Source organism: Rhea pennata, chromosome 14, assembly GCF_028389875.1.
Source record: "Rhea pennata isolate bPtePen1 chromosome 14, bPtePen1.pri, whole genome shotgun sequence".
Taxonomy (NCBI): Eukaryota; Metazoa; Chordata; class Aves; order Rheiformes; family Rheidae; genus Rhea; species Rhea pennata.
In genome coordinates this window covers 9,556,810-9,582,874 of record NC_084676.1, presented here as the reverse complement: position 1 = coordinate 9,582,874, position 26,065 = coordinate 9,556,810, and the positions used below count along the sequence as shown (strand labels likewise).

The 26,065-nt window shown below is 40.2% G+C and overlaps 1 protein-coding gene across 2 annotated transcripts in view; it reads left to right on the top strand.

Annotated features, from left to right (window-relative positions):
- HTR4 (5-hydroxytryptamine receptor 4) overlaps positions 1–13,015 on the top strand; it is a 140,766-nt gene extending 127,751 nt beyond the window's left edge. For both annotated transcript variants that reach the window (XM_062587507.1, XM_062587508.1), the window contains one exon: positions 12,928–13,015. In XM_062587507.1, coding sequence (XP_062443491.1) covers positions 12,928–13,015 — 88 coding nt within the window. The remainder of the gene's footprint in view (positions 1–12,927) is intronic.
- Positions 13,016–26,065: the final 13,050 nt, after the last annotated feature.

Here is a 26,065-nt window from a genome sequence, read left to right as displayed (position 1 = left end):
CATTGCATTTTGGGTGCGTGAATATTTGGTTTATATGAGGTCCAGCTGATCCCTGTCAGCTCAGATCAGAAAGGCTGTTCAGCTATCTGGTTCGGTGATCCTGACTCACATAGGGAATTTAGTAATTGTCTCCCAAAGTATTAACTTTCTACACTATGACACTGTTTTAGGTCAAACAGCTCAACATATTCAGCTGTGTGCTCCACTGAGGACTTGGTTTATAAGACAAGAGCTAGGAAATGTGGAGGCAGGAAGATGTACGAACCACACAAACAGTCACAAACATATGCTCATGGGGATCACATCCTGTGTTTCTCTCCTTTTCCAGGTTTCAAGCAGAGGTCATTTGCCACTTTTATTTTAAAAATAATTAAAAATTCAGGCCTACTTTGGCAACCTATCCATGTTGCAATTAATAGTTGGTCAACAACAAACAAATGTCAGCTGAATGTTCAGAGGAATCTCCACTGAAGGCAATGGAAAATAAACCTGTTCAGTGTGGATCAGGGCCAAAAATCACACTGTTTGGCCAGTTTCAACAATTTCTCTTGTCTGAAATAATATCATGTAAAACTGAGATGTGAAAGCCACAGCAGGAAAGTGATATTACGTGGTCAATAGAAGAGGAGTGAGCTGCAGGTCACCCCTCAGCTGCATGCCAGCCCCGAGCTCACCAGTGCCACAGTGGGTAGTGCTGCACGGTCACCACTGCACCATGGAGGGCTTCAGCCACACCAAGGCTAAATACCTGCGAGCAGGCCAAAGGAGCGTTAGAGGTGTTTATTGTCCTACCAAAATCGACGTGAGCCAAAAGCTACCTGATTTTTGCTGCCTGCACAAACCCACAAACAAATCATACACAGAGAAGCAAATACATTGTATTTTTTCAACAGAAGGTCTTTTTTTTTTTTTTTTTTTTTTTTTTTTTTTTAACTCTTGCCCCAGAACATTGACTTTTGAAATTAGTTGTGGCTGTGATTCAGGTGGGAACCCTTCTGTGAATGCCTAGCAATAAAGCCATAGACACTTCTGAGTCTTGGGGAAAAAAAAAAAAAAAAAAAAGTAAGCACTGCTAGAAGATCCAGAGCATAGGTGGAAGCTAGTTACTGTGACTGCGCAGTGAGAAATAGGAGGCACCAAATCATATTCAGTCATCTCTTTTTTTTTTCACTTAGCCAGCTTGAGAACTTCGCTAGTGTCAGCGAAGCAGAGGCAGGATATTCCCAGGCTGTGAGGGTGTGGAGATTTAGTGGAGGAAAGAAGTTGTTTGATAAACAGAATACCTCTTCTACAGCAGAAAATTGTGCTGTCTTGGAAAGTATTTGTGACATTTTTAAATTGAAGCGAACCATTTTTATGCAAGTGATTAATTATTGCTCCTCAAGCACCAAAAACTTGAAGCAAGTTTTGATTTAATTGTACAGACTATTTGTATCTGTAAGGACATTATTTGTTCCCAAGAAACTAAAATCTAAGGATAAGGCATACAAAAGAGGTAGTATTGTCCCTGCTTTATACACAGAAGTATAAAGCTTAGAGGAATTGCATGGTTTGCCCATGATCAAATAGGAATTTCTGGAAAAGCCAGAAGTATCTTAAATCCCTGGTCATGTTTTGTAAAATGTCACTGAAGAACTTAGTGAGTCTTTATTATTATTAGCACCTGTTCAGTATTTGTCTATCTGGTTAGCACTGAAACAGTTGTAGTCATGTTCCTACTTCTAACTTTTGATGTCTATAAAGACTGTAATTATCATCTTAAGAGTTCATTAGTCAACTGCAAACTGAATGTTTATAACATCATGCAAAAGGTTTTAACTGGTATCCAGATATAATGGCATACAAAAAATGTGTTCTTTCAGCCCTATTTTTCTTTTGATTTTGAATCATTGCTTCTCTTCTGGCCTATGTGAAATGCCTTGGCTGACTCAGGCCAGACTCCTTATTAGTTATCTTTGTTAATCAGTCTGTCTCCCATCTATTCCTTGTGTCAAGCAGAGAGCTGTGTGTAGCAACCTACCAGAGAGATCACAATTTCCTTCATTCATGGAATGATAGTCTTTTTAATAAAGCAGTAGTGTGATATGCTTAGTTAAGTTAAATTAATTTTAAAAATTAAATTAAATCAAATTAAGTTAAATTAACTTTAATGAGTTTCCTTAATTTTTCTTAGACCAAATCCATTAACAGACCCTGGCAATAAAAAGAATTAAAAAAGGAGGATATAACGAACAGTTGCAGTTCCAGGGAAACAAACTGATTAAGTCAAATGCTTTTAGTGAAAGAAAAAGAAGAGAAACAAGATGTTTGAATGTTTTGACATTATATTGCAAAATCATATTTCAGTTTATTATTTGCCTCCACTTAAACGGAGTTAAACATCCTCCTAATAAAATCCTCCTAGTGTAAACACAAAAATAAATGAACTGAAGGGTAGTTTGCTCTTGTTTTGCTGGAAGAAAAGTATAAAACGTATCAATTTTATGTTAGTTCAAATCAGAATTTCTTCCTGTCTGTCATTACAGTCACATGTCCAATGTGCATTATTTGTACACTTCTACTTTTGGGATGAGGACATCCCTCATGTAGCTCCAATGAGTTCCCTAGAACTGTACCAGGAATGCCATTGACCCATGTCTAATTGAGACAGCCTAAGAACATGTCCTCAGACTGCAATTAATTAAAGCAAGTAAACGCCAAAGTTGGTCTGTAAGAGTGACAGAAACAAATGTATTGATAGTTGCTTTCTTTGTTTTTCATGACTTGGCAAATATAAAGAAAGTTTTGTTTTGTTTTTTTTCCTGTAGTATGTTTCTCTCACTCAAATGCTTTGGTTATGAGCAAACCATCTGCTAATTTTATTACTGAAGATGCATGTAAAAGTCTTAAAAGATGTACTAGAGGCTGGATTATGTGGGCTGGAGACAGCTGTTTTAAAAACCTCTAACTGAAATTTAGTAAAGAATGGTAAGTGCTTTCTTCCAGCTCAAAGGTCTGAACAGCATTATTTGATTTAAAGACAATTAAGATATTCAGCATAATTGCTCAAGAATGGAAAAAAAATAAACACTTGTCAAGAGATAGAGACAAATTTGTATTTACATTTTACTAGAAAGAACTTTAAAATCAACATTGCTGTCAGATCCATCTAAATAATTTAGCAATCCAAATGTTTTCCTGAGATCTGGATGTTCACATTCAGCTGCAATGGGAAAACTGCACTTGATATTTGTGTGCATTTTACCCATATTTCCCAAAGGACTGCATCATCTGTACAGGAGGAATGGTCCATGGATAATTACTCCTGTTTATTTTTAAAAATCTATTCAAATAATAAGTCTATGACAGGCCAGCTATGCCTTTAAATTTGGCTAGAGCATTTTAGGAATTTTGAAATGTCTTCTGTTTGGGGAAAGACTGACATTGACCAGATCCACTGTCCAGGTGGGTTTTATGCAGAAATAACAGACGATCCTTCCCCAAGATCAGAATAAAAGACACTGGTCAGGTGAAGGCAAAGGAAGTTCCCTGCTTTGAGACTTGCTGCTGAGTGCACATCTCATTTTCTGCACCTCACTGCTGCATTTGGTGGCCCTGGCCACGAGGTGGGCAGACAGGTACTGACCTGTTTGGTGGGCTGCTTCTCTGCCAGAGCTCCAGTAGGTGGTTTAGTGAATCATCTACCCCAACTCCTTTAATCAGATAGTCATGCCATATCTTTAGGGGCTCTCCAGCTGGTCAGCTTACAATGAAGAGAAATGGTCATAGGAGGGGAGGATAGAGACACTCGTCTGCTGTCCAAACTCAGCTCCCAAACAGAGCAGAAGCAGCTGTAGCGATGGCTTCCCCACCACCGTGCCTTGGCTCATCTGGCTTAAATTCTGCTCCCTCCAGCCCGCTGGAGCCTGTAACCATTCCCTTGAGAGCACACGAGAGGGAAACACAGAGCGTGTCTCAGAGGAATTGGAGGAATATACCTGAAATTTGAGGGAATTCGCTTGGAGCAGTTCTTGTTGTATTTTTTCCCAGTTTACACACTCTTTTTAAATTCATTGGTGTCCCATCTATTTAGAAAAGAAATTCTCTCTGAATTTGCCACTAAGTAGAAAAAGCAGATCACGGGGTAGCCACGGCTGAGTGATGAGACCTACCTGTAGTGCGCTTACCTTTGGCAACATGCTGGTCTGCTCCGGGTCGAAGGAGGTTAATCAGACACAGCATGAGGATGATGTAATGTTAACTTATATCTTACTGTTAGGAAACCTTGCAAGTGTCTTGCTCATCTCAGAAACAAGAAAAAATGAAAAACCTGCAAAGAAACAACAGGAGCTATTCATCCTAGAAGTGTTAGATATATTGCCAGTTTTGCCGCGTGGAATATGAAATCAATTTAAGTTGTTCTGCAGTGTTGACACATATCAACAAAAAGACAGAATGAGTTTGTAATTTACTGCTCACTTTTTGCCCCAGGGATTGTGTTCTGTTGGTGGGATGGGTGTTCCTAACTTGCAATAATGATTTTTTTTTACTGATGGCCAAATATGGAAGTTCAATTTAGTGGCTGCAAGCATGAGTCATTCAACATGAAGAATAGTTACCAGAAGCTTTTAATTCATGGAGTCTACAAACTTTTAGTTATGAAAGAAGGACAACTCATCGCTGACCTTTTAAAAATTAAACATGTGGCTATATTAAAATCAAATACATTTAATTTTGATTACATATGTGTTCATTTTTCAACAGAATATGGAAATGAAACAGCATATTTTGATGTTTTGTGTATTTCAGATTTTAAAAAACACATTTTTTGGGCTCTTTCAAAATGAAAAATGTCACAGACTAAAATAACAAATTCCAGGGATTCTTGGTTTCTGATGCTTTTCTCAACTTTCTGATTGTTTCCTAAGATTTCTCAGTTTTCCAAAAAGTCAAAAGCATCTTTTCAGGGAGAAAATAGCACTGCTATATTTACCTTTAGCTCCTGCAGTCCTAGAAGGCTCTCTTACGCTGCAGGTGCTTTCCTGCCGTTCTGAAACACATTCTCAAAGTTTATTCATGGCCCAGCTGTGATTCAGAATGGTCTGCGTGATCTCTCTTGGGTTCCTCATCATAGACATGGTTATATCATGATACTAGCCAGAAATCATGCTGCATTTACTATGTCTCTACCATCTACAATCCTTTACTGTGGATTAGTGACTGCCAGAAAATACAGAATTAAAAGGCTATTTTCTTCCTGTTCCTGAAACAGAATAAAGTAAGCAGATGCTTCACTGTCTAGAGTAACTAACAAACACAGTCATCTTAAGCTGTTTTCTCTCTCCCCCTCTCTCTTATAGTGCATTTATGAATTATGTTGCTCACATTTATAATTACGAGGCTGAACAGATGGTGGAAGGCTTATTTCAGAATGGCGTGTTCATTAAAATAACCTACTCTGGTCTGCCAAGTGATTGTTAGCTGTAATCCCAATTTGGTGTAGAAGAGGGTTATTTATTCTTTCTCTCTATATAAGTCCATCTAAAAGAAATGGAGCTTTGAAATGGACACTGTTGGGTGTGAAGTCACAAAAAGGATGCTGTACCTATTCCAGACGGGAAGGATCCGCAGCTGTGCCAGTCCCTTGAGAAAAAATGCAGGGAAAAAGAAAGTTTGGACTAGCACGATTTCAAACTTTAAGAGAGATTTCAGTTTTTTTATTCATTTGGGAGCTAAATTCCACTAAAATGTGGTTCCAGGTGGCTAAGATTTATACTCAGAATCTTTCTGTGGCGTATCTGCACGAGGTAGCTGAGTTCAGTAATGGTAGTTTCCATTATTAAAGATGGGATCCTCTGCTCAGGCAAGACCTAAATATCCCGTTTATGACATCTTGCTGCCTTTCACATCTACATGGCAACATTTTATCTCCCTCCAGTCACACTGACTGTCTCCTGGGTGCCTCTGGGAATAACAAGAGGTTTCATGATAAAATTGGGAGTGGTCATCCACCCCTTTGCCTTCATTCTTAGAAAGCTAATTCTACCAGCTTCACTTTACCAGTTTCATCATCTTGCAAGGTGCGTGATAGATATGCAGACGAATCTTTGCGCTTCAACATTATTAATGATGCATTTTATTTTTGAGATCTCTTGCCACACTTTTTTCACATCTGGATATCAGGATCTGTTCTGAACACAGATGATAGTAGAGATTTAGTTTCAATGCTTCTTTCTTGAGAACAAAGCTTTGGAGAAACAGTTCCTCAACTGAAGTGGCACTTCGTAGGAATCAGTTTGGGGCCACTCAGCTGGCATGGTGGATAGCTGCAGCCATGTGAGAGGCTAGAGAAAGGACCTGTCTCCCAGTGCCATAATTCCTTCTTGTATTGAGAGCATTTCTATCTGGTCTTTTGCCCTGCATCCTGTCTTGCAACCACCATTGCAGCCTTCAAAGGTGCAAACTGCCCATGCAAAGACTGTTACTGAGGGGTTTCTGGGTTCTTAGTTACAAATGAGGAAATACATTTATTGTGAAATAGTTTGTTTCATTTCATTTAATATTTCATTTAAAGTGCAGGCAATTAACAACTAGAAAAAGGAGGAAATCCGAGAGACAGGTAATTGAGTGCTCACTCATATGGAATTGCCAGTAACACACTGGCTAGTCACCTTGACAAAAGGCAGAAAAAGGTCTGAACATGAATTTGAATCTGCTTTTTTTTTCCATCATGAGAAGCTGCAGATCTGCTCCAGACTAAAAAAAGGGGAAAATATTTGCAACTGTGAAAACTTTTGAACAATGGGAAAAGCATTTTCTGCATCACTCTGATTTTAGCTTGAAACTCATTATTTTTGACCTAGCAAGTAAGCCTTTATATTAGCATGTTTCTCTAATGTTCTGTTCTCCCTTAAACGTCCACTGCAATCTTCTGTTAAACTTCCTAGTTGTAAACTAAATTGGTCTATATATTTTTTCAGGGCACACATTGTCTTTTAGTGGAGCTAGCCAGTGCTCAGCTCAACAGGATTTCTGTTTTGATTTGGGAGAGATGTTCAGCGTTTGCGCACAGCTGAGTCTTTATTGATCCTGTGAGTCTGTAGCTCTTCAAAAATTTTTCCATGACTTCTTTAGTGTTGGGATAATTTTTGGTTTACCAGCGATGCAAAAACAGGATGAAAATCTCATGCAAGCTCAAATCAGTCCAATTAAAAATTAATCCTTCTGAGTGCAATGAAACATTTTGCTTCATCAGTGCTACAGGATGTATTTTGGTTTTGTTGAAATTTAATACTAGATTTAATTTGAAATATTTAATTTAAATGTAGGCAATTGACAAAATAATATTAATAAAGGATATTTCCCAACAAAGACAAACTGAAATATCTTTAAAATAATATTTTACTTCTTGACATATTTATAGAATTATTGCTTTTATATATATATATATATATGTATATGTATATATATTTTAAAAGGCAGACTCAGAGAAGCTGGCACAAATTCAGGAAACCTTTCAGTCCCCAGAATTGGCACATTTATTCCTTTTCTTGCCAAAAAGTTAGGAACTTATCTCAAATTATTGAGCAATTCAGTTAACAGTGAGCCGCTTCCCCTGGCTCTGCTGTGCCTGAGTTTTCTCCATCAGTCCCGTAGGGAGGCAGTAATGAAGTGCTGGCAACAGAACCTGAATCCCTGCAAAGGGCTGTCTAAGGACCACGGTTTTGTTTCAGGTAGGGGTCACTTTGCTGAGCTGCGTCGGTGCGACTGGGGTCGGTAGGAGGCTCTCGCAGGCTGACGCGTCTGTAACCCCGAGAGCAGCAGCCAGGGCAGCGCGCGCGCTGCGGGCTTCCAGCGCCCTACTGCGAGCTGCTAGGAGCAATGCTTATTTCACGAACCTGAAGCGAGGTTTTATCTCCCGTTCTTGCATTACGAGGGAGAACTTAAAAACGCAGTGGCGGAGGTGCTCCCAGGCCCTGGCCCGGCTACCTGGGGCAGCACCGAGCTTGCCAGGCGACACGGCCCGAGCCGGCAAGGGAAGGGCTCGAGCCGAGCCAGCCGCCTCCCTGCGTTTGGGTGTTGCCGCTCAAGGAGTCGTTTGGCTCATCCTGGACTACAGCACAAGCGAGATCCAGCAAGTAGACGGGTGATGAGTGGAAAACTTGTGTCCCCACTGAAGTCCTGAGTTATCGTGGCAGGACAGATACGATCTTAGAAGTATATAAGATGTATGTACCCATCCACTTCCTTCTGCAGTAACATTAAACTGTGCGGGTGTGTGCATGTACAACCTCTTCTCTACCTGGTGATAAGGTTTCCTTTGCTTTCCAGGGTCTCCAGCAGAGTTCAAAGCAGAGTTCAGGTGGCAAGGGCTCCAGGGAACAGAATTAATAATCCCCAAACCAACCACACAAAAACAAATCCTTTCTAGTCCAGGGACAGCTGCAAAAAAAGCTCAGTCTCCAGTGACTGTCAGGACAACAGGAACCACCTCTGCCAATTCAGAGCAGAAGGAGTTAATGTAAGCAGGTGGGTTGGGAAAGGATTGCTAAACAAAGAGCAAAGACAGTTGCACTATCTACCATGGGTTTACGATGCCTCTAGATTTCTCCATTAATCTACCTTCAGCCCTGCTGAAAGCTTTGCTGTGCTTGGACGGTGGTCAGCATTTATTTTTTTATTTTTCCTCTGCTATTATTATGAACCTCTAGGTAAAATTATTTTTCCTCATCAAGATTAAAAGGACAGAAACTGCTGAGAGGCAGCACTAAGCCCAATGCTTAATCAAAGGCTTGGAAAGTGTGGAAGATGGCTGCTGCACCGGTCTTTCTTTTAGTCCATTAGTGAATCAGCTCTAGCTAGGCAGGGCTGCCTTTGCTCTGTTCATTGGTTTGTTTGTTTTCAATAATATCTACTAATGTGAATCAAACCCTTGCAGATTTTTTGTATGTGAGAGGGGCCCTCTGCCCTTTGCAGTAGCCACTGGGATTAACTATCTGTAGGATTATAAACTTGAGTTTGCAGAGAGCTTAGAGAACAAGGATGGATACGAGCGCTCAGAGGAAGGCTATGATTAAAAAACAGGGAAGTAGTTTGTGGCTGCTTTACTGTGTTTCCACTGGGATAAAATGGCTGCAGAACTGCAGCTCTGCTTCCCAGGCAGCTCTGCTGGCGTCAGGAAGCCCTGGGAAGCCAAGCTGCAGTACACACAGGCAGAAACGGAGCAGGTGGCTCTGAGCTCTGACAGAGGGGTGGCACAAACTTGTCATCAGGTTATTGTTTCCCCTACTCCTGGGCTCTACCCAGCATGAGGAAAAGGATGCAGTTAGCCTTTGTGTTCAAAACAAGGAGCCCTGACCCAAAATTGCACTTTGTTTTGCCTTCTTGTCTTCATTCTCCTGGTTAACATACTGCCAGCTTCATCATGTCGCTGTAACAGTTTTCCAAGTGGGTTTCTCCCAGGCAGCGAATCCAATCTTTGCTTCTCATGATTTGGCAGGCACAGGCATGATTGGGGGACCCTCCAAATGGCAACAGAGCCTAGCTCCAGGGCTTTGCTCATCAGGAGAGGGCTGAGCAGGACCTCAGACTTGATGGAAATGATAACTGTTTTGTATTACAGCTAGGGAAGTCAAAGACCAGCAATTTTTTGGCTTTTCTTCCTTAATGATTTGTACAAGTCAGTACAGGGGATAGATCGGCAGGGAGCTAAAGTGAGACAATTACAAACTGCCATTGGTGTTTTCCCATCCCATTCGTGTTTTCTCCCCAGCTCTTGCTGAATTCCCAGCATAATGCTGGAGCTTCTTGTTCTGGTCGTGGGCCTGAGGGTAAAACCACACAGCTCCCCTCTGCTGTGCTCAGAGCTAATCCAACCTGTTAATTGCAGAGTCCATTGGACTATCAGAAACAGCATGAGATACAGCAGCAATTATCTCCAAGCTGGTCATCATCACAATTAAAGTACCATTTGGCAAGTATGTGAATAGCCTGCAGCAGGGTCCCTTCCTAGGTAGCAGTGCCTTTTCTTTATGGGGCTTTATTGCTGGGATGGTGTCATGTTCAGAGTAAAGCTGTAACATGAAGTGACAGCAGCATTCCTCTCCCAGGCCTGGGAGGAGTCAAATGCAGAGGGCAGGATGCTATTTGTAATGGAGCTGGGTAGCCTAAAATGTTCCCATTGAAGAAATTCATTGTAGGTATGAGAGCTGAGCAACTAATTTGCTGTAGATAATTTATTTAATGCATTTAAGCCTTTTTTTTAGCTCACATTATTATGACTTCCTCAGATGTACCCATTACTCAAACCTACTTGACAAATATCTCTTGAAACACTTAGCCACACATTCAGAGTCCAAGTATGGTTTTCTGCTTGCAATTGGTAAAACAAATCCTGCAGTGCTTGGCTTCTCAGCTGGGAGTGAGCTGAAGCCCACCACGTGTGCACTAGTGTTCATGAGGTAAAACTCACTTTGGAGCTTGCTTCCTGTAGATATTGATGCCTGAAAAATTAACTGTATTTGAAAAGAGCAGATCAGTTAAGACAGTGATATGAAAAAAGCAAGACTTTTATAATCCTGTTCTTTATCTGACACTGAACTGGTTCCATGTTACTGACAGCTAGCTTTGAACCTTTGTTTGAAGGGAGGAACTACAGAACACGAAAACAAATCACTGCAACACAAAATCCCACCGGTGGAGGACTCCTTTAACAGTTTCCTGGAGATCTTAGTAAGAATCTTGGAAATCATGTGCCCATGCATGGTCATCACACCCTCAGCGTAGGTTTCACACCCAGATACATATGCTCTTTCCTCCTCTCCCATCAGTCCTCTTTCCCCACAGGTAAACAGCTCGAAGTGTTGTGCTAACTGCTAGAGGCTTCAGACAAATGCTTTCTGCCATGAGAGATTCTGGGACATCTTCTGGACTTCTCTTTAGCTTACGCGCATCTTTGTAACAAATGCACCACCTGCTAAATTGCTATCTTGCACAACTGTTCTCTGATTACTACAAAAGAAGAAGAAAGGTCTGACTGGATGTCCTCTATGAAATCAGCTTTCAGTGTCTGTTTGTTCTGCTTCTGAGCAAGCTGTGAGTTGCTCTGACGCATGTCTGCGTTGTTCTCCGAGCAAGGAGCCTTCAGGATTTCATCCTCTGTATTGCCATTTGTAGCAGGGATACTGTCTTGCTCTAGGTTTCCTTGGTGGATCACCTCACAAAACATGCCATGTCTCACTTGGTATATAAAATTAATATTACCATATGATTTGTATGCTTCATAGTCATCTGCTCGTAGTGTCTGTTCAGTGTTGGATGCAAAATGTCTTTTATTGTTTCTTATATCAAGTCTGTATCTTGCTGGTAGAACTATTGTGCATTTTTACAAAGTTTTATGATCATTATTTAAAGTGATGGAGTGTTGAAGTAAGATGTTTCAATGGATGTATCTGCACATAATGATCTGTATTAAGATGACCAAGCCTGACAAGGTTGAAAAACAGTGTTTAGTATGTTGGAAAGTAAATTTCCCCAGGAATATTCACTCGGATAAACACAGATGGGCAATGCAATTTATATGCTAGCTTTTCTTTTCAGTCCGTGGTCTACTGGAACTAGTAGATAGATCATTTGTAGGTTATTCAGATCATCTGCTTCAGATACTTCAGTTGCATTGTATAAGCACCTTATTTTAGGATCCTGAGTGTCAAGTGTACTCAGCAGGGAGAGAACCAGTTAAAACTCCAAGTAAAATAATGTCAAAGTATCAATCTTTGAATATATATATATATATATATATATATATATGAGAATTTCCTGATCTTTTTTCTAATGATTATACAAACATATCCTAAGGTTCAAGCTACTACTCGCCTCTCTGCTAACAGCAGAAGAACTCATACAGTCTTTTATTTTCTTAGGCTTTTTTAAAAATCTTTATTGGGATGCAGATATTTCAAGTATGTGTTGGATGTTTGGTATGTAGGGAAATAATATAGCTAAGTCCATGTAAGATTCAGGAGAGCACACAGACCTTATTTTCTTACATGATTTCTCTGAGGTGTATTTGAACTAAGGAGAAGTATGTTGTTCCAGTTACTTCTGCAGCTTGCTATTTCTGGACCTGGTGGAAAGATAGGCAAAATAGTCTGACTCCAGATAGCTGGAATTTTGCCTATCATCTTAGACCTGCTTATTCCTACTAAGCGTTGCACACCACTTTGTAGCACACAGCAAAGCTGGGTGTCATCAGCAAGCTAAATCAACAGTTCTCTTCAGAAAGCCATACTGAAACAGGCAGCAGGAAATGAGCTGGTAGATGAGGCACAGGATAAGAGCTAATGTGGAATTCATTATAACTGAATTCTGCTTTTCCATTTATGACCCAAAGCCAGGAAAAAATCAGAAAGGTATATACATGCCATGATACCTCCACAGGATATTAAACCTGGAGAACACTGATCTGAGAAGAAATACAGGTATTGGCACTAAACCCTGCTCTAACATAGACAGTGACTACTTTTTAGTAAGTGAAAATGTCCTGAAATGTTCGTCCTGGTCTCATGATAATTAGCATTCATTTTGCAAGCTGGTCTCAAATGATTCTCTAAATGCTTGCATTGAAGACATTAATTGAATTGTTCAGCTTAGTCCACCCATAGATGACCAGTGTTTCTTAATTCATTGAGCTGGTTTCCTGTCTGGTTACCAGCTGCACCTTAGATAAATGAAAACCAGCAGGTTCTTGTTTTTCAGAGATTGTCTTGAATCAATCAAATTGAGTATTTGTTTTCCTGTCATGGACCAAACTACATTTTGATTAATGTAGAATCTGGATATTTGGAACCTTCTTAAGATGTAAATCTGGGTTTTCAAGAACTCACTTGAGATAAGCCTGACCTTTTAACTGTCACTAATTAATCTTTATTTATGTTTTTCCACTGCCAGGTACACTGTTTTACATAATGGGCATCATCAGGAACTTGAGAAGCTTCCCATCCACAATGACCCAGAATCCCAAGAGTCCTGTTTCTAGTGAAGATCCTAGAAGAGGAATGGCCCAGCTTAAGGAACAGATTCTTTTCAGGATCCCTAAAGGATTTCGGGACAGCAGGACTTTGAAACTCTAAAACTTTAATTAAAACTCGTTCATTTGCATTTTCATGGTGCCTCCTGCTCTGACTTCGTATGAATGCCTAACCTCATGCATGTGTAGATTGATGGGAGCACAGGAAGGTATATGATGAGCAGAATGGCTGAGGAGACATTTCTGTATCTGCAATGACATCTGGAGTATATTACTGCATCAAAGTTTTGCTCTGGGTTCTTCACGACGGAGCTGATTTCTGTCAATGTAAAGAAACAACACAAGCCACCACAGGGACTCCTGTTACTTCTTTCTAACTGCTGTCTTTGTACAATTCACCTCTTTGTCCTGTGACACGGGTATCATGACCTTTACAATTTCAAGTCCTGGCTTGAAGCCCTAACATTAAATGAAAGTAAATGCCTGTTTTATCTGCTCAAGGTCCTACTCACCTGTGGCTGGATGTTGTCAGGAGAGAAATAGCACTACGTTTAAATAATAAAGATGAAATATTTGCCCTTTTGATTAGCAGTACTACTGTTAGCTACACACTGACTCACCCTATCCTGCAGAGCTTGCTTTGTAAATGCTTTTATTTTCTTTTCTGGTCAAGTTCATTGGTGGAAGTTCATTGGCCTGAAGAGCTGAAGTGTGGCATACGGAGGCATTTCACAGCTAACAGAGACTAAGAAGGCCCAGCAAGTACTGCTTCAGCTCCAGCCTAATTGCTAGAAGACAGTGGCCATCCTCTGCCATTTGCAGGCCAGTGGACTGGATGCAGCCCTCAAACCCCAGGCAACCTGCCAGTACAATCCTCATCTGAGCAAACTTTGGGCATTCTTATTGAGAAGAAAGGTTGGTCAAGAGACAGGGTCAGTCTGTAATAGTTCACTAAGTGCCATCTTGAAAAACATATCATCTAAAAAGCTTTTCTAGCTACATCAGGAAGACAGACTCCCATTTATGTTTTCCATCTTTATATTTGTTTCTGTTCTCTTCCAACTCTGAGGCAAGAAGTTTCAAAACTTTCAAATATCACTGTACGCACCTGTTTGTAAAAATCTCAGTCTCTAGCTGCTTCCTGCATGTAGATGTTGCTATGTTTCTTGTGAGCATCTTCCATCTTTGCATGCTAGTGGTAAACAAGGCTGTAGACTTAGCAACAGCGGGAGAACTATTTTCACACAGTGGGAAATATGCAGGATCAAAACTATAAATCTCTACCCTTTACAGATGAAGATCTAATCCAGAGATGCCACCCTGAGCCTAAAAAACAAAATTGTACTTTGTTACATTGTGTAATCATGTACAGGTATTTTTAATATAAAGAAAAGTGACATTATTTATTTTTTTTTAATCAGGAATGTGCATTTTTTTCTTTGAAAGCTTCTAGACCCAGGAGCTTAACATATATATATATATATTATTTAGTAATGTTTCTGTTGCTATGTGACAGGTATTTACTGTAAACAAACAAAAAAAACAAACAAATCCTGTTTTGAACAAACAAAAATGTTGCTCAGTATGAAAGTTTTGTGCATGATAAGAATTTCCCTGCAGCGGTGTCTGACTTCTTTAAAATATTCCTTCGACCCAGGATAGAGTCATCGATAAGGCTTCTTAACCTTCTCCTTCAGGATTCAGAAGAACACTGGACAGAAACAGCTCTAATTAGAGGGAGTCAGGCACTTATTAATGTACAAAATCCCCAGCAGTCAGAAAGAGACAAAGAACTGATGTTTGAGAACATAGGTGGAAAGAATACAAGTTTTTCTAAAAGAGAGGGTGAGATAAAGAGTTTGAGGCAATTCTTGGTTCATCAATATGGTCTTACAGAGTTGTGTTTCCAGAAAAACTCAGTATTAGTTCAACTCTACGGTTACTACTAAAACAGACGTCAGTGGGTGAAAAAAAATAGGACATTGTTGAGAGCTTTGGAAAAAATGCATCCAAGGCTTCATCAGTTGTATGATTTACACCTCTGTAGAATTGCTCATGTGGATTTTGTCTGGATTTGGGTATGCAAGACTACAAAACAGGTTGTCTTGGTTTCATCACAAGCATCAAACTTCTTAAAGAAAATCCTCAAAAGGCTTTTCTCTGTCCCCATTAAAAGGCATCAAAATGTTGGTGAAGATTTCTGAGAGTAATGTACAACCAGCAGCATGGGGACACAATAGTAATGATATTCGTTTGGTTTTCATTGTTGTTCTTGAAGTGTTGGGGGGGGGTCCTATATTTTAATGTGCTTTAGTAATATATCTCTTCTTAATTTAAAATGAACTTCTCAACATTGAATTTTATTCATGAGAGATGTCTGGAAGGCTCTGTCCAAGGGATCCTTAGCTCACCAGCCAAAATGGTCTGTTGCTCTCATACAAAAAAGGATCCAGTTCCAAAACCATATTTGCGAATGTTGATGTTCTGTGTTGTCTCTGGCTAATGACTGGTCAGCCCCAATTGATCTGTCACGAGCAATCTAGCAGCTACTGCTTTGTAAGTCAATAATTGCAGCAATGCTTCTGTGAACCCAGCAAATGATATTGTCCATCTATCAATAAATTGATATTTCTATAGAAAAGAAGCTGTCTCATGGAAAGAACCAGCACTCAGTTTCCTTCCTTCTCTAATGGTAGCCGCTTCAGTAGCCTCTAAGTTCACCTTCGCATTGACCATTCTGGCTAGTGGTTTTGGAGTCTCTGCCTGTGCCGAATAAGGTGTGATGTATTGGCTGTTTCTAAAAATAAAAATTCTTCTATGTAAATTAAACTCCAGCTCATGCTCATTTCTTGTGTGGTTTTCACTCAAAACATAAAATTCTACCATTTTTGCAGGCAGAACATTATGCCTGCTTTGCAATACACCCAAATAGCTATTACAGCAAGGGAGAATCTGGTCACAGTGCTTTGAAAAAACTGAATGAATCTTGGGTTACCATAAAATGTCCTAATGGTTCTTCACCTGCCAGAACAATCCTGCCTCCTACACCAAGTGTTCCAGCACCTCCTTCTTTTGCCTCATATTTCTTAGACTGTTACTGAGCCCTCTTTCTCCTTGCCTGGGCTGTGTCCACCTCACCTCTCACTTTATCTTATACTGACATTTCATTGGTATTAGCTGGTCTCTCAAGACAGGCATTATTTGTGAATGAGGAGTCAGATAAAATTTTGTGTTGCTCTGTCTGCTTCTCTGAGTATACCAGTGGATTTGACTGAAAAAAGAGGTTCCTTTCTTCCCTGCTTTTCCTCTCTTTCCCCATCTGTCACAGAACCACTCTAACTAGTAACTGTTCTATTTCCTTACATAAATATACCAGCACTCATCAGCAAATTATTGCACTGCCACATTTATATTCTAGTAACATTATACTTTCTTTGCATGCAGTAAATCTCAGGAGCGTTAAGCTTTATGTTTACTGTAGCTGTTTTCTTGGATTACAACTGATTACACTTTTTCCTGGTCAGAGATAAAGTGCTAGCAGAACAGCTACCTAACAAGAAATTGGCTGGCTAGGTCTTTGCCAAACCATCTTCAGAAGGCTGATCTGTCAACACAGTCGTATTTGTGTATTTCCATATTTTTCTAGGCTCCAGAGGAAATATTCTGAGATCTTGCATGATATTTGTTAGCAGAGTCTATGCCTAGACATGCAGATCCAAAGACTCGCTGAAGTTACTTGTGATGAAAGCTGGAAACAGAGGAAGAGATTAACTACTTCCAGAGGTAGATTGAAAACCTAGTCTAACGCTAAACCTGTGGGCCAATTTCCTTTAAGTGGGCCTTAGACAGTGTAAGGGTGCATAGTATCAGGCAAAAAGCCATCTTTTCTTCTGAGGAGCCTTCCACATCTCTGATATCCTGTTTACTTGGAGAGAAACTAAGTCAGAGTCATCCTGTAAGTGAAATTCAGAGGCATAATACGTCACCAACAGGAAGCTGTGTTCACAAAACAGAAGCTCCAAGGAAGAGTGCAGAAGAGGCCATACACTTTAATTAGCTGATTATCAAGACTGTCTAGAGGGATGTGAAGCAATAACTGGATGATACATACTCTGTAAATGTCAGTGCTTGAGGCAGTCAGCAGCTGTGTTCCTTAGCGAGATGCAGGAAGATATGGCTGCAGCCCAAGTGTACAAGCAGGTCATGCTCGTAAACACCATGCAGAGAGATGAATCCTTATGGGAAAATGTCCCTTCTACATTTATCCTTCACAGTTCTTTCAACACTGAATATATTTTCAGTTTTCAGTCTTGGAGAGGGCAATGAATTAGAAATAAAGGAGAAATAGTATCTTGGCAGAACAATTAGAAAAACACTTTCAATAAATTCTCAAAATCTTTTTCATTCAGTTCAGAGGTCTAGAATGTGACCTCCTTCTACTGCAGAATCTGATGCCTGTCTAAGCACAAAATAAACGAAAACATTTACAAAAGTGGCTTAAAAATGAAGGCAATAGCTTCCATTCCTGTTCACTGCAGGACATTGCCTTTTTGTCTACACTCCAGTTGTCGTGTATTAGCACAGCTGAAAATGGGCTCACAAAGGAAGCAGAAAGACTGACTGTGATGGAGCTGAAGGGTGTTTGTAGAGATGTGTGGGAAGCCTTACTCACTTCTTGCCCACATAGTGCAAGCTAGCTTCAGCCTACATTTTCCACACGCAGCTTGTTTGAAGACAATGTCCTCAAATCGCAATACGCTCTTGTGTATACCTGAAAGGGAAACAGTGTACGTGGTGCACACATGCAGAGGACTGGTGTGGAAAAAACAAATTCAACAAACTGAAAACCCGTTTCTTACTGCCCTGCTCTCCATGTACTGTTTTCTAGTCAGAAGCAGAAATTCTTAGCTTATCAAACACAGGCAGAAAACTGCATGCATACAACTACTGTTTGCCTACAGAGATAGTCATGCTAATAAGCTTCATTTATTCCTATTATAATTCTAAACAGTAATAATGAAGACAATTCACTTGCAACCATAGGAGCCCACATCTCAGCCTAACATGCCAAGCTGACTTCTTCAGGTATCAAGGATCACTCTGATGCTGGTCCAGTTTACAAAGCAACTGCAATTGAAGACAACTCATGTGAGCAATGAAAGCCGTTACTAGGCTTTGACTTTAAGCACCTTTACCTTGACTCTGAGCAGTGGGAGTCCCTGGCTTCAGAGTCTCCTTCTCCTTCTGCAAACTCCAGTCCTTCATGAGTCTCTGTTGGAAAAAAGGACACTTCAGGGAGAACGTATGTTAGAGGCATGTGAGGTAACCACTCAAAATTTGAATACAAGCCAGAGCTGAGAGGGCTAATTGATACTCACCTTGCCTTGACCTCAGCACACTTCAAATTGGCTTTTGTTTTGGACTGCCTTCTCCTACAGTCCCCTAAATGGAATCAAGTGTCCCAATGTATTAGCTGTACTTAAATGCTCTTGTTCCTTTCAAAATACTTCTCAGTTCAGGTATTACAAAAAACTAGTATTTGATCTAAAGAACATCTGACTGAAAGATTGTGGTTATTACAATGAAATACACTCAAAAATGGCTCTGCTTAGCACAGATGTGGAAGAAACAAAGGGTATTTAAAATATTTATTAGTGTCAGTTTGACTTAATATTGTGCAACAGAATCTAACTAATTGCTTCCAAATTGTGTTCATTTTATTCCTAATATAGATCAAAAATACATAACAATGACAAAAAAATTATGGTTTCTTGGAGCAGGTAGCCCACATACAGAAGACTCTGAGTCATTCTGAAGAGTATTCCTCACTGGTTTTATAAATCCTAGAGCCAAGGAGAGCATTTTCATTCTGTAACTGTCAACTATAAATCCTTCGGTAGTTTAGGATCCAATCTTTTCTTCTGCATTAGATTTCCTGAGCCATCTCTGAGTATTATCACGCCAAGAGGCACTAAATCTGTTGTTTTTTTTCTACTGAACATATGAGTCACATACAAATATAAAAAAGCTTTTAATTATTTCATTTTGTATATATTTTTAAATCTCTCTGAATCCAAAATAATCACTTACATTCACTCAGTATGTTAATACCACTTACCTTACCTTAAGAATCTAATTACAAAACAGACATAATTTAACTAGAATTTACCCAATTAAAGCTTTAAAGGATCTGAGTTCTGCTACTTCTCATGAAAGCTTCCTTTGCTGAACCGTATGCCTATGCTATTAGGCTTCCTATTAAATAAATGCTCATAACATAAAACATTTTGAAGATCTGGTAGAAGATCTTACTAATATATTTTAAGTGTGCATTATTTGCTTTGACAATTTACAGATTTTTGTCATTTTTAAACAATTTTTATTGACCTTTTAAAGTTCTTGAGAAGGACCAAAAAACAAAGTTCTTGAAAACAACCAAAAAAAAGAAAAACAAACTCTATATTAACCTTCCTTGGACTACATCAGAGCAGGAATGCAATGCCAGTCAAAAGTCTCCACCCAGCAGCAGTAGTGCCAGGGTCTATATGCTCTTAGAAATGCTGTGAAAAAGGCTTTTCAGGCCTCTGGGACAAGAGGAAAATTTCCTTCCTGAGTAAGGAAATTTATTTCCTTGCTTGGCTTCCAATTCCTTGAAGACTTCTTTCAAGTCAAGATTTAAGAAGGCTCCCAAGAAGACTCCCAATGGGGACCTTAAGCTGCCGAGGGCTGTGCTTGTGCTAGACAGTGATCCAGAGTATGAGAACTAAATCCTTGACAGCAATCTCAGTCATGAATCTGTTTTCGTTCCTTACAGTTGAATCCCACCTGCCAAACAGGGCTCTTGATATATACCGTATCAACAACCATTTTCATGTCAAATGCAACCCTTTCAAGGGCATCCCTCTCTTTGTGAAGAAAAAAAACACACATAAAGAGAATCTAAAGCATTACTGCAACTAATAAGGTACTAGCAGTAACTGAAAAACTGCTACTAATTCAAGGGTTACTTTAAGGACTACATAGATCAAAACAGACAGATAGGAAGGACCACAGAGATTAATACAAGCAGACGTGTTTACTCAGTGCCAATTTCCATGACCTGATGGGATGCTACTAGACTCAATCATTATTCTCTTTGAAAGAGCTGATTCGCTCGTTACCACTTTTACAGCCCTGGCAAGGGGTCCTAGATCACTACCTTCTCAGAAGATTTCAAGCTGTGAACACCTGCGCTCTTCTTGCAGTAGTCTGAAACAGCCGAGAGAGGAGTTATCTACCTCGTTAGTCCTTCAGTATACAGTGCTGAGAGCCTCTAAAAGCAATTACACTGGCACATTACACTAAAGAGTGCATGGCAGAGGACAGCAGCTCTCAGTTCCTTGAGCACAGGAAATAACTATATTCACATTAGGCACTATTCATTTATTTCCCAGTCAACTGAGTCAATGAAAAAGGGCAGAAAACAACTCAGGAAAGAAATTCTTTTATTGCCTTTTCAGCTTCTCTGTGCACGCAGAAGCACCTTACGGCTCTGAAGAAACCACAGCTTCCCTGAGAACCTACAATGAAGTGCTATGATGCCAACACTTGCTCCTTGTGGACAGTCTTACTGGGGACCACAGTTTATTTCTCATTTCAAACTGCCACTTCTTTTTCCCCTTTGCTAGAATAGGCATGTTTAAACCAATGACCTCCAAGTTTGCTCCTTTGCTTACCCAAATACTGAGCTAGAGAGGAATACAGTGAAATCACAGTCCAACTTTAACGTGAAACATGTTATTTTGATCTCTTTTTACTCCTGGAGAAGGGATCTTACATGATTTTACATTTTGAAAAGAGAGTGAAAACATTGCTGCTGATTTTTATGATGAAAGTGCAGTCCTTGCCTAATATGCCCTAAAAGATGACCCCTGCCCTGCTTGCTCTCTCTGCAAATGAACAGAAGCTGCCAAAGTGGGACTGGCCTTATCACCTCTCACTCTTATCTGCAGACCTCTAATTCAGCCACAGATTTGGTAGCTTGTCCAGAGAGCATGATTATACGTGGCAGATAAACCTTGCCACCTCTCACTTCTGTACCAGAGCTCCAACAAACAACTTCCATTCTTTGCAACTCTACTGGTAAAGGCTCGGATCTTAACTTCAGGGCACCATGGGAGATATGTGCTGAAGGAGCAAACTGACATCTTCTCTGTCTCTGGTTGTGATCCATCTGTTTGTGGAAACAGATGTTTTCACAGCCCATTCTGTTGCAGTCCTGAGTAATTTCTTACAAATAGCCGTTCTTAGAAGTGTAATCTGCAAGCACCTTCCTTGCCAGAAGTAATCCTATTTTTCAAGTAGCTCTTCTTCAGAATGGCCTGTCCCTGAAAAGTGGGGGCTGGTTGAGTTTTTTTTTTTTTTTTATATTATTATTATTTTTTATGAAACACTTCAGAGCAATGAATCATTGTACTGAGAACTCACAACTGAAGGTTTCTTCTGGGAATAAGCAAGGTTTTGGGATGTTACCTCCACGAGTTAAATGCTTTTTTTTTTGTAGTTTTGCTAACAGGTTGCAGATTTCAGCTTCTTGCCCCACCCTTCTCTAGAAGACTGTGATATAGCTGGACTGGCTAAACCAAGGTAAGCATCTATAGTTCAGGTGGGGTAGCTCCCAACACTGAAATGTTTCCTTACCCCTTGTCACAAACAATGTCTTAGCTTTTATGCGTGGCTCATGCTGTCACACTAAATGGAGTGTTTCCTGCTTAGATAACACCTTTGCAGACATCATACTGTGGGAAGCAGAATTTCTTCCCCACAAAGTTAGTGGTTTTGTTCTGTAACATTATTTTATAATAGAGAAAGCTTAGCTCAACTAGATAGAAACATTAATGAGCTCAAGGAAACTCTGTGGTTTTCGGGGCCATAGTTTGAGTTTTGGCTGTCACGTTACCACATGCAGCACACATGGGTTCATACACAAATGTCTTACCATCCTCATGACAAGGGATTAAGCTTTAATTGTTTGTACTGGCAACTCAGAACAAAAATCATGGGCAAGGGAATGAGTTCACAGGTGCCTCTAACAAACTGAATCTTCCTGAGGAGCCACAGTTAGAAATGTAGATCTATCTACAGATAGAAATTCTATCTTCATCAACTTATATTTTCCTCCTCAAATAAAAACATGCTTTCAAGAGTCTTGTCTTTTCTTAACCCAAATACTGTTTGCCTTTGTCCGAAAATTGGTGAAATATGACATACCAAAGTAAAAATAAGCATGCTGCCTATCTCTGAGAGCCAGCGTTCTGTGCTCTTCTCCCACAGGACCAACATCGCAAGCATGCTCTCTGCTTTACTTATTTACTTTATACACTTTACTTACATCACATTTTTCAGGTACTTGAGCAACTCACAGCCATGCTCACCCGATCCTCTGAGGCAAGGCACAAAACAGTCCAGTGACTTGCCTGCAATGGCACAAGCCATCTTAGATTTGCTTTCCAGTTAATGGAGATCTAGCCAATACCTGTATTTGATCAGCTGAATCATACCCCAGAAGTGCTTATTTCTCCTCACTTTGTCTAAGAGGAGGTCTCTGTGATTGCCCATATATTCAGCCACATGCACCTGCACTATAGACATACAAAATTAACAGAGGTGTATCCCATGCAGGAAGACCCAGGGCTGGCAAGGGAGGCAATCCTTCCCACTTGAAGCTTTCCCACACACGAGCAAAATTCACAGAGGAAGTAGGTGACAAAATCTATTCAATATCACAGTTTATCATTTTCCTTACCTATCAGATTTAACGTTTACAAAGCTGTCTTTGAACTCTAGCAAACAGCTTGCTCCGATATCCAGATGCAGATATCATTGTTTGTTAAGTGGGTTGTAAATCGATTTCATAGTTCATTCCAAAGCTGCCACTCACTGGCATGGTAAAGCTAAAAGCCCTGCGTGGAGTTTTCTGCTGTAAAAAGATCAGCAGAACAGGACTGCTCAGCCACCTTATCTGGCATGACAGCAGACTGCTCCTCCTGCTAGAGCCCAGCACAGAGGTGTCAGACTGGACTTCAGCAGGACAAGGCAAGTCTGTCACATACAGAGAGAATGCATCTGGCCTACTTCCTGAAGAAAGTTTAGAAACTAGGTAGAACCCTTTTCTTGACCTCTAGGGTTGTAGCAATTGATTAACAGACTGCCTTAAAAGGAAATAAAATGGGGAAGCTCACATACAAAAAGATTCTATCTATTTACAACCTAGATATGCAATCTTTCAGTTGCAAATGAAGCTGCAAAACAGAATTTCTCAAGCCTCATATATCTACACCAGCTTCTACAAATCTGGCACAGATCTCCATACGGTATGTATGAGTTTTTGGAGTCATATGCAGGACCTAAGCAAACAGAATGGAAATGAGCCATCATCATCTTTTACAGATACTACACCAATGTTAAGAGATGTTAAAATACTTTGTAGTTTGCTCAATATTTGGGATATACGTACAATACATCATTCTTCTAAACATCTAACTATACCCTATTGTACCTTTTGTGACCTCCTAAAATCAAGTTGCTCAAGCATTAAAAAAGGAAAGGAAGTGATTGATTTCCACTTAGGTTACCTAGAGCTCTGATGGAAGGGAACTTATTTATTTCAACTGTTCTTTGCTGATCTTAAAGCTTGAAAAGAGGTTATGAACCCATGTCAAAAAAAATACTTGCATCACTTACCATCATCAAAGCATTTCTGGAAGATAAAATCAAGTTCTACCTAAAGCGAGAGCAAGACAGCAATTCTTGACTTAAGTGACTTCTCATACTAAGCCTCTCTTTGCCCAGAGTAGCCAATCGATTTATGCCCAAAATTTAGAAAACAAAAGCATCTGACAGTTCACAAGAGGTTTTGCTTTATACAGTAGGTGCTCCTGGAATAGACTTTGCATAGGAACCCACCTTCCAAGAAACTGGACTGGAGCCGGGGCCAGGTCACATCAAGACAAAATTAACAGGGGAAAGGCAGCTTGCAGCACCCTCCTAACCTACCAAATTAACCCCGACCTCATCTGCTGGGGCTCAGCCGCTCCAGAGGCACGCAAGAGCCAAGCAACGCCAACAAAAGCACGCTCCCGCCCCGCCGGCCGGCTCTCCGGTTCCCAAATGGGAATGACGAGCGCAGCGGCTTCCTCCCCTCGGAGCGGGGCGCACACGCGCGGAAGGGGCGCAGCCCCCACGCCGCGCCGCGCCGCGCCGCCGCCGGGCAGCGCCCCCTGCTGCCGCCGCCGGGCGCCGCGGCTCCGGCGGGCTCCGGGGGCGGAAGCGGGCGAGCGAGGGAGTAGCAGCACATGAGGAAAGGAGAGATGAATCAAGTTCATGTTCACTGCCAGGTTTCAGTTCCCTAGGTTTTGCAGATGGTATTTGTTTGATCTGGTTAACCCTCTTGAGCTGACAAAATTAAAAACAACTTGCAAAAGAAACACCCGTGATTATACACTGCCAGTCAGCAAATTGGGGCTGGTGTCACAAGCTTTACTAGCACAGATCCTTAGTTCAGTGACTCAATAATTCACAACTAGAGAATTCAGACACGACAACTCCAGTTTTTCAGTCTTCATTGTGGAAAACAAACATTTTTAGCCCCTAAAATCAGAACAGTCTTTCAGCTGAGTTGATGCAGAAGTGAACACGAAGGCTTAGCATTAGCAGAACGCCGCTGCAGCCAAAGAGCGGCATGGCAAGCAAGTTATTTGTTACACGGCAGCTCCTGCTGACATGAACTATATCCATTCATGTACTAGTAATAACAATTTACAATTGGTACATTAAAACCACTGTAAGGTTCAATGGCTTATAATAAGAAACACTGAATACAAGAAGTACGTAATTTGTTCAGAAGGCTGCAGTTAGAGATACCAGATGGAAATCTGGCACAATACTCTACAAATGCAGTAATGTTTTTTCTGATACATGTTGTATTTAAAATGGCAACAATGAGTGTTTCCATGACTCGGCTTATTTGAAACACTTCTAGAATGGGTCACAAAAACTGTTACTTTTGTCTGAATCTCACTGTATTAGCTATTATTAAATGTACTTGTTAGGACTAAATATTAGACGTTTCCTTTAATGCAAGATCAAAGCTCAGCAGTATTCACATTATCATCTGATGAAGGATACCTAGTGTGTTCTCCTTGCTCCTTAACAGGATGTAGAACGCTATCTGTCACATGAGGAAAAAATGCTACTTTACCAAATCTCTTTCTGCTTCCATTAGATACCACTGTCTTCCTCCTATCTTCTTCCTATACTTCCAGTGTCATATACTCACAAAAATTTCTGCAGAGGAACAAATGCAAAGAAAACTAGCAGTGGCTTTGCTAAATCGAACACTTTTTGCCTCTTCCATTTTACAAAAATCCCTGTTAGGTACATTTATACCAGAACAGTCGAACTGTTGTAACACTGGTTCAAAAAAAAGTGAAATCAGTAACAGTTATGTGTAAAATCATATAATAATATAGCAACTAATCTACTCTAGAGCTTTTACCACAGCAAGTTAGTAAACAATGTTATTTGTTATACTGATAACTCTGCAAACTTAAAAGCACATTAAGAATAGATCAGACCATAGGTGACGATATGCACATCTAAAGGTATATTTGTGCTGTCACAGCTGCGTACGCAGAGCAGATATTGTTTCACAGCAAACTAGCTTTTAGGAAGTCTCATGCTCCCACAGTGCGGATTACTAACAGCATCCTAGCTAACTGGTTTAATACTAATTTCTGCTTCCTTATACCGTACTGATAACATTCCTGTGACTAGTGTGGATTCATCTCTTGCATTTTAAAGATATGAAGGTTATGATACACAGTAAGATAATCAATCTTCAATTGAAAAAGAGGGTTATGTTTCATTGCATTATAAGCAGGATGTTAAAAAGTAATGGAAAGGATTTCAGTCTCTTACATACATTCACCTCAGTTTGTCATGCTGACACATGCCTCAATACCTCAGTCTCTACCAGTAGAACTTCTGTAGGGCACATAGTACGCACCACTTTTATATTGG